Raw genomic sequence first — 17,104 nt, forward strand, 5'->3', positions numbered from 1 at the left:
AAGGTTAAATCCATGAATATATTCATAATTATCAAGTTGTAATAGTTACCCAGGGGCTTTTTAATATTGAGACAATGGCTAAGGGGATAATGGCAGATTTGATACACACTTGGATTTTGTGACTAGTCCTTTTATTGGATCCCATACTCTCAAGAGTTGGCTGACTCCAGAATTATTTTTTTATTGTTTAAAAACAAAAGTTTGAATTTAGGTATTAAATTAATCCTTTAGTGCTCAATTGCGTGACTGAAACACTTTTTGCTTCACTTAGACATGTGAAGCCATTGCATGGAATCCCAGTTGAACAGTTTGAAATTAGAACTTGCATTAAGTAGGTTAATGGCTGCAAGAATTGCTTATGTTTCAAGCCTGCTTAAGACTGCCTCCGAGGAAAGAGGTTTTCTTGATGAGTGAGAAAATGGCTTCCAAAATACAGCTCCTGAGTAATAATTTGCTCTTTTGACATAACACTAATAAATTTACGTTTAGTACTTCAGCTTACTAGGGTCCTGAGATTCATATCATGCTACATATTTGCCTGACTGTAAACACAAAACCTCAGATGTAAACAAAGTCTTGCTAAGTATCTCAAGTTTATGGTTTCCAGAGCAACCAAGCTTGGCCACGTATGCATAAAATGGTGCCATCTAGATGTGGTATAGTTTCTATAGTAACTGTAACTGAGGTGAGTCATGCTCTGCCTTGCCAAGAGATTTCTGCAGTGCTGTATTTGTTTTTCTTATCTGTATAGATAGATTGTATATTTTGGTACGACAGCTTGCCATATTGTAGTTGTTATAAACAATGATGAACAAGAGATTGCAGCTGCCACAGGTACCTTTTTCGTCCTACGGCTGTTGGCTGCACATTAAACTACTTACACCCTGTTTGCAAATGTCTTCTAATAAATTATTTTCTGCATTTGCTGCTGGAAGCTTCCCTGTCAGCTGTTAACAACTTCCATTGCTCTTCGTATATGACTCCACAAGGAGAAGAACACAAAAGTAATTCATATTCCATCATTAGTATAGCTTATGCAGGAGTGGAATTAAAATCTTTATGTGAGGAGGAGCCAGGCTGTGAGAATACTCAAGTGCTGTCAGCAGGGGATGTGGATGATGGGAAGATGAATTATGTTACGGTTGCTTCAGATACAGTAAAAATACTCTATGCAGTCAGAGATGTGCTGTCTCTGCAGTATGAATAAAGACGACGCAGGAAAAATATATAGCTGTTTATTCTGTCACTAAAAATTAAGTAGAGCTAAATAGAGAGCAATACAACAGAGTAGGTAACTGCCAATTATTTTTCTGGAATGAAATTGAGCTTTTGAAGACAGTTACTATAATAAACTATTTGAAACACTTCACACTTCTTTCATTTTTGTGAACTGAAAAAATAATCGTACTTAGAATCAATGACTTAGAGTTTTGTGATCTTAATAATCTGTTTATTGATGCATCAACATAAGGGTTTAAATTGATACATCTTTCTCTGTTGCTTGATCAGTGATTTGTCTCTGTTTTCCATAGATCAGACCTCTTAGTTTAAGTAATAAAATAATGAAAAAGGTTGTCATTTTTGTCTTGTATTTGTGAACAATACTTTCCATCTGGGAGCATCCCAGTTGGCTAATATTTGGTTAGATAAGTTTTAAACAGCTTGAAAGTGTCATGTTGTTTTAGAATTCATTTAATTCATTGCTTAGTTACGATCTTCAGTATTCTTTTTCAGCTTCCTGTTTTTAAAGACAGAGTATCTGCTACCGCCTATGAGTCCAGTTTCTCTGTGTAAAATTCTGTGAAATTCCATTAATGCTGGTTCATTTTTCATATTCATTTCTCAGATGTTTTAGTTTAGTATCCCAACATTTATGTTGGGATAAAATTGTGAGGCTGACCTTCGGAATCACAGAGTTTGGGTTTGGTCCTAGCATATTGCAAATCTTCCCAGTGACTGGGCTGTGTTGTGCTTCAGGCTGTTTCTTTCTCTTATTTAAGGAGATTTGCTGTAGCTCCATTTGAAGATTAGTCAATCTCTGAACCTTTTGCTAGTCTAGGATAGGTTTATTTATGCCTATAGCTTATTTCATAATGTATGTGATCTTAACTAAATACTAGAGAAGAGCACAATAACCTTTCTTTCAAGGCAACTCTGGTACCGTTGCCTCTCTTGCACTGCTTCTTTGCTTTCTCTGACCTAGGTCAGTCAGTTTTCTCCATTAATCATCTGTTCTTAAGGCATGTGCTTTATTGAGAACAAAGGCAGAGCTTTCTCTTCTTGCCAGATAGGGACACTAACAAAAGCAGGAACAAAAACTTATCTGATTTCTCTACTGGAGATTTGTCACCAGACTTGTATTTTAAAAAAGTGTGATTGTTGCTTGTGTAGTTACCATCACCTCAGCTTCTCCCCCCACCCCTCCTTTTAATGTTAAGACTGGTTGAGATTTTATCTTAAATTTTTAAGTCAACACTAACAAAATAATGGTTTCTATTTTCTTGGCTCATTTTAGAGAAAGTTTAGCATATGTAATTTGAAAACTTGATGTTTAGCAAAACGGAACTGAAAAAGTTTGAAAAGCAACATGTGTTCAATGATGACTAAAGGAAGGTACTTATTTTCAAATAACATGATTATCTTCTTGTAGTAGTTGTCTTAAGAATTACTGAAACTAGAAATTTGTAGGGTTCAGTGTTCATGTAGAATGAAAATCCTTGTAAATATGATTGGATAAGCTCTGCAAGAAAGGAAGAAGAATGAAGACTCCTCTTTAGGTCAGATGTGAATTAACCCACAGAAGTGGAGAGGAAACTTCCTCTGAGCAATATGTTAACATTGTCCACTTCTTTCAGAGAATAAACAGAGGTCTGCACAGACCTGTCCATTAATCTTGATGCAACCTTGAGTTTCTTCTGTTCCAATTGTACTGGATGCCATTAAAAAGTCAGCCATGTTCTATCATGTATCATAGTTCATCTAGATTTACAGTGGAAGTGGGCAGCCAAGGGGATGCAGGCTGTACAGGTTGCAAATCTCTGGCATGAAAGATCAGTGTGAATTTGAAATGGGCCAGATTGTATTTAATGGGTTAATTGTTACCCATCTCTATCATAATATGTTTATTGCTCACCACGAAATTTTCTTCCCAAATAAAATGTAATATATATTCCATTCCACTGCAGCTTTTGTGTTTTTATAAATATGCTAGCTGCTGAGTCAAAGCTACTTCCAATTGCAGATTCAGTCTTAGAAAAACTTCACAAGGTGATTACACACAAGTGCTTCATCTGAAAAATGTTCTAAGTAATCAAATGTTATCTGCATCTTAATTTCATAAAGACTGTAAAAGGAGAATCATAAAGTGTATTTAGGAGGAGAAATCATTCATCCCTGAAGCAGCTCCACCAGCTTTAGTGAGAATGCACCTGCAGTTCAGAATATCCTCAAGTATTTTTATAATTTTCTCTCTGAACCTTTGTACATACCCCTAAAATCTTCCTGGATACTTGTCTTCCATGGTGAATCATACCCCTCCAGTTCTGCCTTTTTGCCAGTGTAGGCAATGTGTGTAACCAGTGGTGTTGGTGTGACAACGTACTGATTTGTTGTCAGTGCAGACCCAAACCGGGCAAACTCATAGCTTAGGAAATCTTTTTCTTTTCTGTGTTTGTGGAGGGGTATGGGGTTGGGTTTTTTAAATGATTCATTACCACTGTGATTGTACTGCCACTCCCTTTTTGCCAGAACAAAACCTGTTTTGCTTCCCTAGGCTATATTTTACTCAGCCACAAGCATGTTTTCTTTGTGTTTCTGTTTTAAATGATGGTCCTCCCAGCTCAAGAGGACAACTTGTTTCATAACAATACAGGAATGGTTAGCCAAACTTTCACGGATAGTTAAATCATTATTGAAATACAAAAGTTGATTAACAATTAACATCTGCTTGGTTATATGCAATGCAGGCAAGAAAACTTATGCAATAGCCTTTTATCCTGGGTGGCTTTAAAAGGTGGGGGTGAGGGGGGAACTTGGCAGTGGCAGGGAAATGAGAACTTTATATTCATCTCTGTGGTTTCTGCTATTCAGTGTCAGCTGCTTCCACCTGGTGGGCATTTTGGCAAGAATCCTTTATTTAAAAAAAAAAAAACCAGTGTTTAAAAACCAGATGTGTCTTCTACCCCCCAAAAAGGCAATTGTTTTCTCCATTTAGGTTGTTAAGCAGCAAAAAGAGTATATTAGTGTGACCTAACGTGTTTAATTCTCATGAAGTAACTGAGGATTATTTTTTCCAACAGTGGCTTATCAGATACAATAATATTGGATATAATATCCAACTACCTGGTCCTTCCAAATAGAATTACAGTCCCCCTTGTCAGTGAAGTGCAGATTGCTCAGCTGCGGTTTCCTATACCAAAGGTAAGCATGTTTCTGTTAATACCAATAATTTGGCATTTAGTTTCTTCTGTAGTAGTAACTGTTAAAGATATGCACGTGTGTGAATTTCTAAATACAGTTACTGCAGTAGTACAAGTTATCATGAATTCAGTCACTTAAAATAATTGATTTAATTTATAAATAATTTTTTTGGAGTTAATGTTTCACAATAACGCCAAGAGGGATTTTTTTGTTTTGCTAGAATCTTAAACATATTACTTGCTAAAATATAGTTCAGCTGTATAGACTAAAAATTAAGTAGCATATGTTTTATATTACCACTGTAAATTATTGTTAGTGCTCTTCACTTGAAAGTTGTTACTATTTATTGCTATTTAATTCCAGTATCATGGCATTTCTTGATATAAATGGCATGTTTCTGATTGATGACAGTTGTTCTTTTCAGGCATCTCTTGAGTGCTAGGTCTGCTGTGTATGTGGATCATCATTGATATCCCTCCATTTACAGTGTGTCCAAACTAAGTTTCATGTTAAGGAAATTGCAATGGAAATTATAAAACATATATTGCATAAATTGTGATGACATGGAAGCTTTCAGATTACTACATAAACTCATTTTTTCCTTTTTCAGGGTGTTCTAAGGATACACTTTATTGAAGCTCAGGACCTGGAGGGGAAAGATACTTACCTAAAAGGGATTGTCAAAGGGAAGTCAGATCCTTATGGAATCATCCGTGTGGGCAATCAGATTTTCCAAAGCAAGGTCATCAAAGAAAATCTCAATCCAAAATGGAATGAAGTTTATGAGGTATAATCAATAAAAATACCTTGTTGTGCGTTCTGTAAAGTTGTCTTCTAAAGTTTCTTTTGTTAAAGAAGATACTCTGGGGACTTCCTCAGGGAGCTTCTTTATGTCTCCCTCTAAAAGCCCAAAGTTCTGTAACAAAACAGAAATTCCCCATTGATGTATATAATTTTTTTGTCTAGACTAGGCATCAGTAATTCTGAAAAGCAGTCTAGTTTCTTAAAGCCAACATTAGCAAATCACATCTGAAAAGCTCTTATACTTGCTCTACTCATTAAATTGCATCTTTTTTAAAGCATTTGCTTATTGATATGTTTTAATACACAAAGGCACTGCAGTTCAATGTTTTACTGTTACTGTGCCATTTAACAAAACTAGTTAGTTTCACCATTGACAGTGCCATCTTACTGTACTTCCAGGCCTTAGTATATGAACATCCAGGACAGGAGCTAGAGATTGAGCTCTTTGATGAAGATCCAGATAAAGATGACTTCCTGGGAAGGTAAATGTTATGGAGAATATGTTTGTAGGTATTGAAAAGAGATGAAATATTTTGATGTAGTGTTTTTTTCTTTTTGCATTGTATTGCAGTTGTAGTTCTGCTATATTGCTCTATTTATAAATTATTTTTTTTTAAATTATGGTAGTAAGTAGTTCCCTAATTATTTCATATATGTAAATATATGTATATAAAAATGTGTTTGTGTGTGTATATACACAGCTATATGTTTACTTTTTTTTTTTTAAAAATAAGGTAAGTATTGTGAGTACCCAGAAAAAAAAAAGGGTCGTTTTTTTTTAGGAATTGTAGCCTACCTGCTTTAATGTTTGTAAGCTAGCACTAAGTCTTAATTATTTCTTCAGGCAAAGTTAATATAGCTTTATAACTGTGTATCTTCTTCATCTTCATAGTTTTTAAATGGCTATTTCACAGTTTATTTTCCTCTAAGAGCTGATCTTAACTATTTGATTAAAGAAAAAATTTTGCTGTAATGCTTTCACAGACATTACTCACTCTTAGATTCCATAGGCCTACCTTTAGTGTTTACCCATAAACATTTCAGGGTTTTAGTCAGCTTCTTTCTCCAGTAATTTGTCACCTTTATTTCTTGCAGAGTTTTGGAGCTTCCCATTGTTGCTTTCCATACAGAGTAGAACTCCCTTATCTTTCCAGCTCCTTCTCTCTTAACAGGAGCAACAGTACCTACTTCTCTTCTCATTAAAATAAAGAAGTAGGTAGTACAAAGGCTTCTTTTCTTTGCACTTCCCTAATCTTACACTGAAGTGGTGGGGGGGGAACGTGGCATAATGTGTACATCAGTACTAATAAAATAAAAAGCCACAACAAATGTTCATGCACTGGCATGCAGTTGTCTGCCCTGTTTAATTTTTAGCAGATTCCCTGGTACATTTTTAGCTTGTGTGAACTAGCACTCTACCAGACAATGCCAAAGCATGAATTCGGTCATAGCATATGTCCAGGGGCTATTTCCAGTGGGTAGTTTGGATGTGGTCACTGTTTTGAGAGTTTGGTCATATGTATGTAAGCCATATTGTGCCAGTTGCCCTCATAGCTACAAAATGGGCTCTAGTATAGGCATATTTTCTGTTATCCTGCATTCATCTTCGTTCAGCCATTTCATTCCCTACTTCTTCCTTTCTTAGGGGCTAAAAGAATAGTATTCTGCTCTTTTGATCTCAGTGGAAGCCTGCATACTCAGCAAGCACAGGGTGGGGTTTGAGTTCTGTATTAGATTTTTTGCTTCTTGGCTAAAATACTGATTGGATTTTTTTTTTTCCTTTCTTTTTTCTAGTTTGATGATAGATTTAATTGAAGTTGAAAAGGAGCGTCTTCTAGATGAGGTAAGTGTTCAGTAAGTTTTGGTTTAAAAAACTCCATATGTTGTATATGTAGTTGTTCTTGTATTATTATTTTTTTCCTGGGGATAGTTCCTGTATGTGCATGAACAACCTTAATGCTATAGAAATAGATTCCCTGATGATCAGTACGGTGGTTTAAGGGGTATCTGAATTGGTGAAATCTGAAGAATAATGCCATTCTTCTGCCTTGGGGTTTTAAGGTTACTAGTATGTAAATGCAAAAAACAGTAACATATATTTGGTGAGAGCTTTTTCTTGCAGGAGAATAGTTAATTGCCCAGTTTAATTATTACCAGACTTAGCAGACTAATTTTTGTCCTATATGTAAGAGAGATTTTATAGTAATGTTATGCAGGGTTTGTATTTCCAGAACATCTTTACAGAACTTAAAGAATTCTCTTGATATTTTAAAAATTCTTTTACTATACGACATAGAGGTTTGCGTGGCTGTTTTTGTTATCCTGTGTTGTAATATTTAGTGTGAAATAGGACATTTTAAACAATGAATCAGATCTTTTCAGGTTATGCAGGCTTCAGCTCTACGAGATTTCTAGTAGAGCTTAGCATTTCCTAAATGTCCTGAAGAGCCAATTGCATTCATGTATTCGTCTGGTGTTAGATTATTTCACATTACTTTGCTTAACTTTCAGTGGTTTACTTTGGATGAAGTGTCCAAAGGAAAATTGCATTTAAAACTGGAATGGCTCACATTGATGCCAACTGCTGAAAATCTAGACAAGGTATTAAAGGAACACATTACTTGTATCCTAATCTTAATTGTGGTGGGCTGTTTTTTGTTGTGTTGTTTTTTTAAGTGTGTAAGTAATTTAATTCTCTAGCTGTTGTGAATTTGCATAAACCTGTAACTTTATTCCGAGCTGTTTGTCTTTAGAAATCTCAAACCAGTCATAACTGTCAATGTACTCTTGTAGCATGGGATTTTAAAATGCTTTTGTCATCCTCTTCTTTTCTCTTAATGTTATGGTTTGAGAATATCAGCTAACATTTCATTAGCCTGAGAGATAAAGCTGGATATGATATTATAATCTGTCCAGTCTAAAAAAAAAAAAATTAGGAAATGGGGTGGAAATTCCCATAAAAATGGGTTTGAAATATCTATATGAGTCTTGAAAACTTACTTCTTATGCTTCATAGTGTGTATTTGTGAATGTTTGTGTTTTGGGAGATGTTTTTAAAATATTTTTCAGCAGTGGGACAAAAATAATAACATTATTTGATTTTCAGAAAGGCTTACAGTATGTTTTCGGTTTAGGTGCTGACAAGCATTAAAGCTGATAAAGACCAAGCCAATGATGGGCTTTCTTCTGCATTGCTTATTCTCTATTTGGACTCCGCAAGAAACCTGCCCGTAAGTTATATTCTGATGGATACCCTTTTGTCATGGGTATCTCTTGTGTACTTCCAGCATGTCTTGCCTGGTAGTATGGCACACTGCTTTACTAACACACATTATGCCATGTTTTCTATACTTTCTCTCGTTTCAAAACGTGTAATGTAAGGTCCGCATTTCTAGTAGTATAGTATTATAGATATATATTTAATAAAACATTACTCTTTAATCAGTGTGATTTTTCTTTAAAGAATGCTCCTTTCCTGGACTTGAAAGGCTGCATGTTTTTATTACACAGCGTGTTCCATAAATAGTATGGGATTAGCATGAGGAATTTTAAGGAACTAACTGGGAAAAGGCCCACTTCCTTGAGTTCAGGTAAACTTGCTTGCTTTGGTTTAGGGTATCTGTGGTAGATTTGAAGGTACGGAAGTCCTCGTCATGAAATTAATACTGTGCAGTTGATGTTACAGTGGCAGAATACGTGTGAGATTTCTGTCAGGTTGTCATTTGAAGTGTTGTTTATTTGCTTGTGCAAAACATAAAACCAAAAAAAATAATGGTTCTGTCATTATATGGATTATACTATGGGACTGTGAAATAGCTTGTTTATGACAAGTACAGACTGTTTTGTCGTTTATTTCGGGTTAGTAAAGTACTGTTCCTGATTGTAAATGATAGTGTTAATAAAGTAAACCCTACCATAAATAGATATGTGAAGCATAACACCGAGTTTTGCTGTTTTTCAGCATTGCTATTAGACGAGAAATTTTGGAAGTGATGACTAAAATACGAATCAGAGAATAAAGTTTTCAAGCCTCAGATTTTTTTGCATGCATTTTGCGAATTTGTCCACTCATCTTAAATTTAAGTTAAAATGCTGCATCAAACAGAGTGGTAACAAATGAAACCTTAATAGCCTAAACAATTTACATCACTGACTAGTGATTTCATGTCCATTCCAGGGTGTATAGAGCAGTGTTTGGAAGTAGTATTTATAGGTTATTTTAAAAGCTAAAAAGGTGTAGCTCATTTGGAATAGAGTCCTGCATTATCTTTTTAACCTCACTGTATTGAATTCAGGGGAACTCTGTAACTTAGCAGAAAAAGAGTAGAATTACTCTTGTACAGAGTAAGCAGAAATAGAATAGAATTATGGTGTGCTTAACATCAGTTTCAGAATACTGCAACATGCAGAAGTCTGTCTGCCATCTGTTTTGTGCACTAGAGTAAATTGAACCCATTGCTGTATTTTCTTGTTCGACTACTGGATTTTACTCAAACTGTTACAAGTTTATATATTTGTTAAAATACACTAAAGCCTCTTACTTAAAATGAATAGTTTAAAGTTCTCTCATCCACAATTTCCAATTTTTTTCCATACAACTCTGCTTCTCTCTATTAGATTAACTTCTCCAGCAAATACTCAAGAGGCTTTGTCATAAGTTTAGTTTTTCCCTTCCTGTTTTAAACAAACATTCTGTAACATTGTCTCCCTCCTTCAGAAAGGTTAGGCTGCAAGTCTTGAGTTCTACCTACTTTTGGGGACAGTATTTTAATTTCAATGTCTTAATCAGTACTTCTCATCAGTAGATCTCTAAACTCTAGGGCACAGAAAGGGGAAGTTCCTTGCACAAAGCTGACCAGTTAGGAAATTTGGCAGCAGGATCCCAAATTTCTTATTGCTGTGTCTGATGTTCTGTCTACAGTACAAGATTGTCTGGGTGGGTTGAGAATAAGGATGGTCATAGTGTGGGACCTGTTTAACCCTCTTTTTTTTTTTTTTTCTTGCTCTACCAGCCCAGAAAAGCAGTTGCCACAAATGACTCAGTATTTAACTTCAAGTCATTTTCTTTCCAGAAATGTGTTATAAAGAATATGATAGAAAGTAACATTGAACACTTGCAAATTCCATTTACAAGTTTACAACAATTAAATAGTACAATACTGTGTTAAATTCAAGTTGTCCAAAACCAGATACAAAAAGGCTTCACAGTCAGGTGGGGGGGAAAAATACCATGGGAAGATTTCTTCATGAGGGAGAGCTGAAAAGATTCCTATAGATTCTATAAAGAAAATGCTTAGATAATGCCATGGAGCTGCTAGACAAACTGCAGTGAATTACAGCGAATACAGCTTTTTTATGTCCATGTGATTCTAATATGGAACAACACGTACAAGACTAAACATGAAAGTCTCCTGGCTTCTCATGTTGTGTTCATATTCACTGGTAGGGGTCGTGTAGTGTAATAGCAAAACTAATCGCTCTTTTGGATTGCTTGTATTTGTGGAGAAAAAAAAGTTCAAAGAGAATGAAGTGTTAAAATTACACTGACCCTTATTAATAGTTCTGAAGCCTTTTGTCCACAACTTTAATGTTACAGCTGAAATATTTTCTAGATGAATAAGTACTTTTTGTTACCTTCAAAATGGATTTCTTAAGTTAATGCTTATCACTGGTACATTTTAGATCTTGTCATCAACCTTGTTTTGTTTGAGTTATAGTGGATAATCCCCAGTACAGGCACATCTTTTGCACAGATGCATCATAGTTGCGGGTTTCTGGGACACTGAGATGATTTATCTGAAACATGTTTGCAGTGAAATAGCAACGGTGTAGAAGGCTGGTCTCCAAATTTACTTAATTGGATCTGCCATATAAATCTGAACTACCAAGAGTAAACTTGGAAAGTGGGTTAATATATTTGAATAATTAATAAAAAACAAAACTAAAAAAACTTTACTCCTTTCTGTGCTACAGAAAGTCATTTAACAGATGAAACTATTTGTAGTGACAAATATTTACTTACTTTTTGTTATCTGCTGTTTTCTCTGGACTCCTTTGACTGTTCTCCTTAACTTTTTTGTGTAGTAAAGCTGCTTATGCATTCATTCTGCCACAATCCCATCACTCTGCTTTCTCCTTCCATTTCCATCTTCCTAAGAGTATCTACGAGGGAAACTTTGGGTGTGGATACTTAAAAGAGAGGAGAGCATCGGGACTAGTCTTTTGTGAAAACACTACCTCACTCTATAGAGCACTATTTGTGAGTTCTCTGGTATTATTTGTATTGTACCTTTTATCTGCCAGAGTGTGGATTAGTGCTACTAAAGCCACTCACTCTAGTGGAATGAGAGCATGCAATTTGTTTTGCTGCATGGTTTCAACAAGTGTGCATTGTTTTTGTGCTATTTTTATTGCATTTTAAAGGCTACTTAAATTTCATTGATCAGCATATCATTGGGTAAGTAATTAACTTCTTATGATAAAACCCAAGATAAGTTTGTTGTAAAAGCTCTTACATGTAACTTAAATTGCTGATTCATTGAGAAATAAAATGCATACTATACTAGCACACTGTGTGCTGGTGAATTGTTGGCTTTTATTGAAAAGAAATTAAACTAAAAAATATTACAACCAACATCCCTGTAGTTTCTTTAAAAGGTAATGCACTCAATGTTTGTAAGAACTTGCAACCTCTCCACACTGGTTCAAGTATTGCTTTAAAAATGGGTGTGGTTCTTTGTGCTCCCCAAACTATAAATTCCCTTGTAAATTCTATTTCACTCCATGATGCTCCTTGTTTTGCAAATTCCCAAGCTCCTTTTCTTTTTTTCAAATTAGTCTGTAGTCAGGAAAATCCCAGCTAGGGAGAACCACCAATTAATATTTTTTGCTTGAATTTAATGTTACAAGATTATTACAAACTAATGAGCCTCTGAATATCTTACACTTAAATCTGTAAACACAACCTTGGTATCTTCAAAAAGAATGAGAATCTGTTCAGGATAAGAACTCTTTTGCCAGAGAGAGGTGGGTATGCCATTGTAGATTGTGCAGATAAATTTGTTGCTGGCTGGCTACTTTTGGCTCATATCATAAACCTTGATTTAAAAAGCCTTCCCCTCTGCCCCCCCAAATCCCAACAAAACCCTTTTCTGTGGTCCTTTCAGTTAGTTTCTGTGTAGAAGTTCATTTTAAAGTATTAAAAAAGTTACATCCATTACCAAATCTTGTTAAAACCTAATGAATAAGAAATGCAGTTCACAAGTTCAGTTATGTTGGTATTAAAACTGATAAGTAGTTGCTGTTTCTTTTAGTTATAAAAATACTAGATACATCCTAAAAATAATAATTTAAAAAAAAATTCAAAATGCTTGATAAAGAGTGCAGCCCTGATGTTTTTGTTGATCTTAGGATCTTTGCATTAGGACAGGTCATCTACATGTAACAGCATCTAGACATTGGACAAAACTTTCCAAATCCCCAAAGCAAGTTGTGAGTCAGAGTGGAACAACAACCATTTTAAGATAGCTGGGTCTGGATTTTCTTCAACAGCACTGTTAACTGCCTTGTTCTGCAGTTGCATGGGTGCTAGTCTTGCAGCAAGCAAGAGGATGAGATTTATGGCTGGAGGCCAGGAGAGAGGAGGGGACTGTAGTAAGAGATAATAACAGCTTCAGCAGTCATAAAACTGCATCTTGTTTTCAGGGCATCTTTAAACACGAGGTATTATGCAAACATTCACACCTGCAAGTTCAGATATCTAATTGACATGTAACATGAGCTACTGGGGGGTGGGGTGGTGGTGTTAAAATATGGGTTCACTTTATATAGGAAGAGAAAAATCCAATGCCCTGAGTGCTCTCTGTTCCTTTCTAGACAGTTTTACTGACTGCTTGGAACCTAGATTCATGACACCTAATTCAGACATTTACCCATCTAAATCTGATTTATCTGAAGTTAAGGAGTGTGAATAGTGTTCTTAGTACAATTTCCGAAAGTGAGTAACACTAGTTTTATGATACTTTATCATTAGTTCATAACAATTTTTTCTTTTGATTTGGTGTCTATATAACATATAAATTATCCATATTTTAAATCAGCTCTTACAGATCAGTGACTGTCTTCTGGTTATCAATTGAGGATGCACTCACAGATTCAGAAACTTCTAAAACCCCATTTTAACCCCAAGCAAGACTTAGTGTGTCAACAGAAGTAATGAGTCGTACTCCAAAGCATATTAAATTAGGATCTGGCTTAATAACAAAACAGCTTGTTAGTTGCGGTGTAATTTATGGGTTTGTTATTAGGATTTACTGCAAATGTCACTGGCTGTTACAGAACGCTAGCCTGAAATTTGATTTATTCCACTGTGTCAGTTATCAGTATAGTTCTTGGATACCCGTCCCCTTTTCCTATAACTGCAGAGACACTCAGAACCATAGCAAGACAATTTTGTCACTCAAGGCAAGACCTTTTCTTGGCTTTTTATATTGAATACTCCCTTTTCTTCTCCTAGTCTCCTCCCACCTGGCCTTTCAGCCACCATCCTCATGGACCTGCAGCTCCTTCCCTTGAAACCTGAAGTCTGGCTTAAATATATTTGCCCCAGCTGATGTCCCTCTTGGCCTATCCTTGCTATGATTCCAGAGGAATTGAGACATGTTCAATATCCAGGAATCATTGGTTGCCTGCCTTTATAATTGATCACATAGGTTTGTTTTTGACTTTTAAAATTCTTTGAAATAATAATACAGGGGGAAAAAAGATGTGTACTGAATATGCAGGTGCAAATGTGAAGGAAAGATGGCCAGTAAGTTGAGGGGCAGTTTAGGATTCAAAATGATCTTGATGAATTGCAGATACGATCTGAAAAAATAAGGTACTTTTCCATAGAGGACGGTCATTGCAGCCGTATAAATATGGGATGGAAATAGTTGTCTGATGGATAGCCCTGCAGAAATAGATCTGTATTTGTGCTATATTATAGTGTTATGAAAGACAAACACCATACTGTATATAGAAGAGAGGAATATAGCCTGTAAGATGTATGGACTAATCCTTCTGTTCTACTTAGCCATTACTAAGGCCCTGATTTTGGCTGCAGCAATTTAAGATCTGGAGGGCAGCAGTGATGATAACGAGAAAGACAGTAAACGGGACTAACAGAGGAAGAGAGTTCAGCCTTAGGAAGTAAACATGGGGATGGAAAGGATACAAGGCTGCTGCAAACAAAGTGACTTTTTCATGTTTGTCAGAAAACAAGAAACAGTGCTTAAACTCCAGCAAGGAACGTACCTGTTGGGCATTAAAAAATTTTCTAATGAAAAGGGTAGTTAAACATTAGGATTGATATGTCTAGGGATACTGTGCGGTCTCCATCTTTGAAGGTCTTTAAGTGCAATAGTATGTCCCTAACCTATCAGATAAACAGCTGTGGAAGATTCCTTAATTTTATTTTAAGAAAAATAATGATTAAAAAACCCCCACAAAACCAGCCAAATCTTATTTCTGGTTTTCTCCGGTTTCATCATATTGTATGTTCATTCTCAAATAGAAATTTTAAAGCTGAATGCCAGGAATCTCATCTCATATATTGGCCAACTTCAGGATATGACATTCCAAAAGAAAATGTAAAAAAGTATTTCTGCATAAAGGTTAAATCTCTCTTCAAATTTTAGTCACTTTTGGATTTGAATTTCAGGAAGGCATTTCTTTTGGCAGAGCATTAATAATATTGGTTCCTGTTCATAAACCAGCGTGTTTAAAAAGGCCATTATGCAATTTTTTTGATACCACACACTGCAGCTTTTAAAGTAGAATTCTCCCTTGAAACAAAAATTTGTGCTTAAAGAAAAAGCCAGCCGTAAGTATACTAACTTGAAGTCTGTTTTATTTCAAAATCTTATATCCTGAAATTATTTCTTGAGTTGAATGCAAATATTCTGTAACATTTTTGTACTTTACATGTGTCCCTTGAAGAACAATATATTATTCTTAAGATAAAATTTACAAATTTGCTTGCTTAATGAAAAGTAGTCGGAGGTTTTGTCCTGCTAAATCAGTTCAGATTCCTATTGTTACTGTATTTGCATGTCTTCATTCAACTGAGTAAAGTACTAGACCTTCATTCTGGTTAGCATGCAGTGTTTGTATCTTTCATCTGCTGAAGAGGCTTAAACAACTTCAGTTTTTATAATGATCTAAGCCCTATCAATACTTTTAGCATTGTAATTTCTCCCATAAAAGGACACCTTCACATAATTACTTGACTTATCATCAGAGAAGTTTCTATGTTGTGAAAATATACTTAACCAAATTTTAAAAAGGTTCATTCCGAAGGCAATCCATAGGACATCAGGCATTCAGTAAAACCTACTTTGTGAAGTTTCTTTATTACGGTAAAAAAAACTGGTAAGGGAAATATAAGTGGACTGAAAGTGACTATATTAGTTTTAAAGCAGAATACAAACATTCAGAGAGGACAAGCGGAAAAAAAAAAAGTTTTGTCAGACTTTGTTGTTGTTGTTGTGTTCCTTCATTGTTTTGTTTGAAAGATTTTTTGGGTTTTTTTAGGTTGATTTTTTTCCCCGCTTTGTCCTATGTTGTCATGTCATAATTAATTAACCTAGTGAAATTGCTTCATTGCATGACTTATTAACCCTTCCTATGTTCATTCTCTCCTGACTTAAAAGCATAATCCATTAGAATTTAACCCTGATGGCTTGAAGAAGGCTGCTGTTCAGAAAGCCCTAAAGGTAAAACTAATATAGTTGTCCATTTAAGGTCACAAAAGTAATTGGAAATGCACAAATGCCTGCAACACTTCTCTTCCAACAGTGGATGGAATTTCTGTTGCCAGATATATGTTTAGTGCAATTACGTTTTACTTAAATTTCGTTTCAAGAAGCGGTCAAGATATTGGTAAAATACTATGGTCTGTGGTAATTTTTAATTTTAGATCAGTTGAGTGGAGTATAGACTGCTTTAGAAGACTGGGGAAAAAAAAATAGTCCAGAGAACTAATTTGAAGTAGTAACTAAAGAACAAAGCTGACATGAAAGCTAAGACATCTTTTACATACTGAGTGATACTCTACTGGTCAACTCTGAATGACTAACCAATAAAATCAATCTCTGACACGTTTTGAAATAATCTTGTTTCTGCTAGATGTTTTTAGAAGGCTTTACATCTTTTATATACATGCTAAATAAATTTAGCCGAGCTTTTTGATATGGAAGACATAGAGTTGAGAAGCAAACTTGGAAGACATAAGCCAAGCTCTCAGCTGGAGGAACTTGGACAAGAGGCAGTCTCTAATAGACTGTCAAAAGCAAATCTGTCAGTAGCAGGTGTTAGAGGTGCGTTATATGTGTGTGTACATATTGCTACCTATTTAGTATGAATTAAAATTATTTACATATCAGCATAAGCAACAGGGTCTTTTTGTGAACTTCTGTAGTTTCATCATTTTATGAAGAAAAGGGAGTTTCAGGCACCTTTTGATAGACGAAGAAAAAATGAAACATGTCACCTACCATTTTTAAACACCATCAGTTGGAGTGTAGTCTGACTTTCTGTTCTTTAAACGTTTGTATTCTGTTGTCGTTGATGAGAGCTAAATATTTTTTATTAGAAATCATGGAAAAAATGCGGCATTCATCCAAGAAAGGAGTGCTTTCTTAACAGCTTTTTTTCTAAAGGAAAGTATGGTTATAAGCAGGGTGTCACATTAAAGTCAAGTAATATTAATGGAAATATGATGTCCAACATGTAAGTTTGGATCCAAAAATATCTAAAATATGTACATTCTTAATTTAAAAATATAAAATAATTTAATCACTTGGTTGTAATTGTGACCTTACATGCATTAAGTAGATTTTAA

General features: G+C 35.1%; 1 protein-coding gene across 2 annotated transcripts in view; it reads left to right on the forward strand.

Moving 5' to 3' along the window:
* Positions 1–17,104, forward strand: part of ESYT2 (extended synaptotagmin 2) — an 88,946-nt gene that overhangs the window by 57,017 nt on the left and 14,825 nt on the right. The window contains exons 8-14 of one of the 2 annotated variants that reach the window (XM_050890654.1): positions 4,299–4,419; positions 5,030–5,206; positions 5,623–5,705; positions 7,018–7,066; positions 7,735–7,824; positions 8,358–8,453; positions 15,915–15,977. In XM_050890654.1, the coding sequence (XP_050746611.1) occupies positions 4,299–4,419; positions 5,030–5,206; positions 5,623–5,705; positions 7,018–7,066; positions 7,735–7,824; positions 8,358–8,453; positions 15,915–15,977 (679 nt within the window). The remainder of the gene's footprint in view (positions 1–4,298; positions 4,420–5,029; positions 5,207–5,622; positions 5,706–7,017; positions 7,067–7,734; positions 7,825–8,357; positions 8,454–15,914; positions 15,978–17,104) is intronic. The other variant, XM_050890655.1, reaches the window with a different exon arrangement.

This window comes from Gymnogyps californianus, chromosome 2 (assembly GCF_018139145.2).
Source record: "Gymnogyps californianus isolate 813 chromosome 2, ASM1813914v2, whole genome shotgun sequence".
In the NCBI taxonomy this organism is placed as follows: Eukaryota; Metazoa; Chordata; class Aves; order Accipitriformes; family Cathartidae; genus Gymnogyps; species Gymnogyps californianus.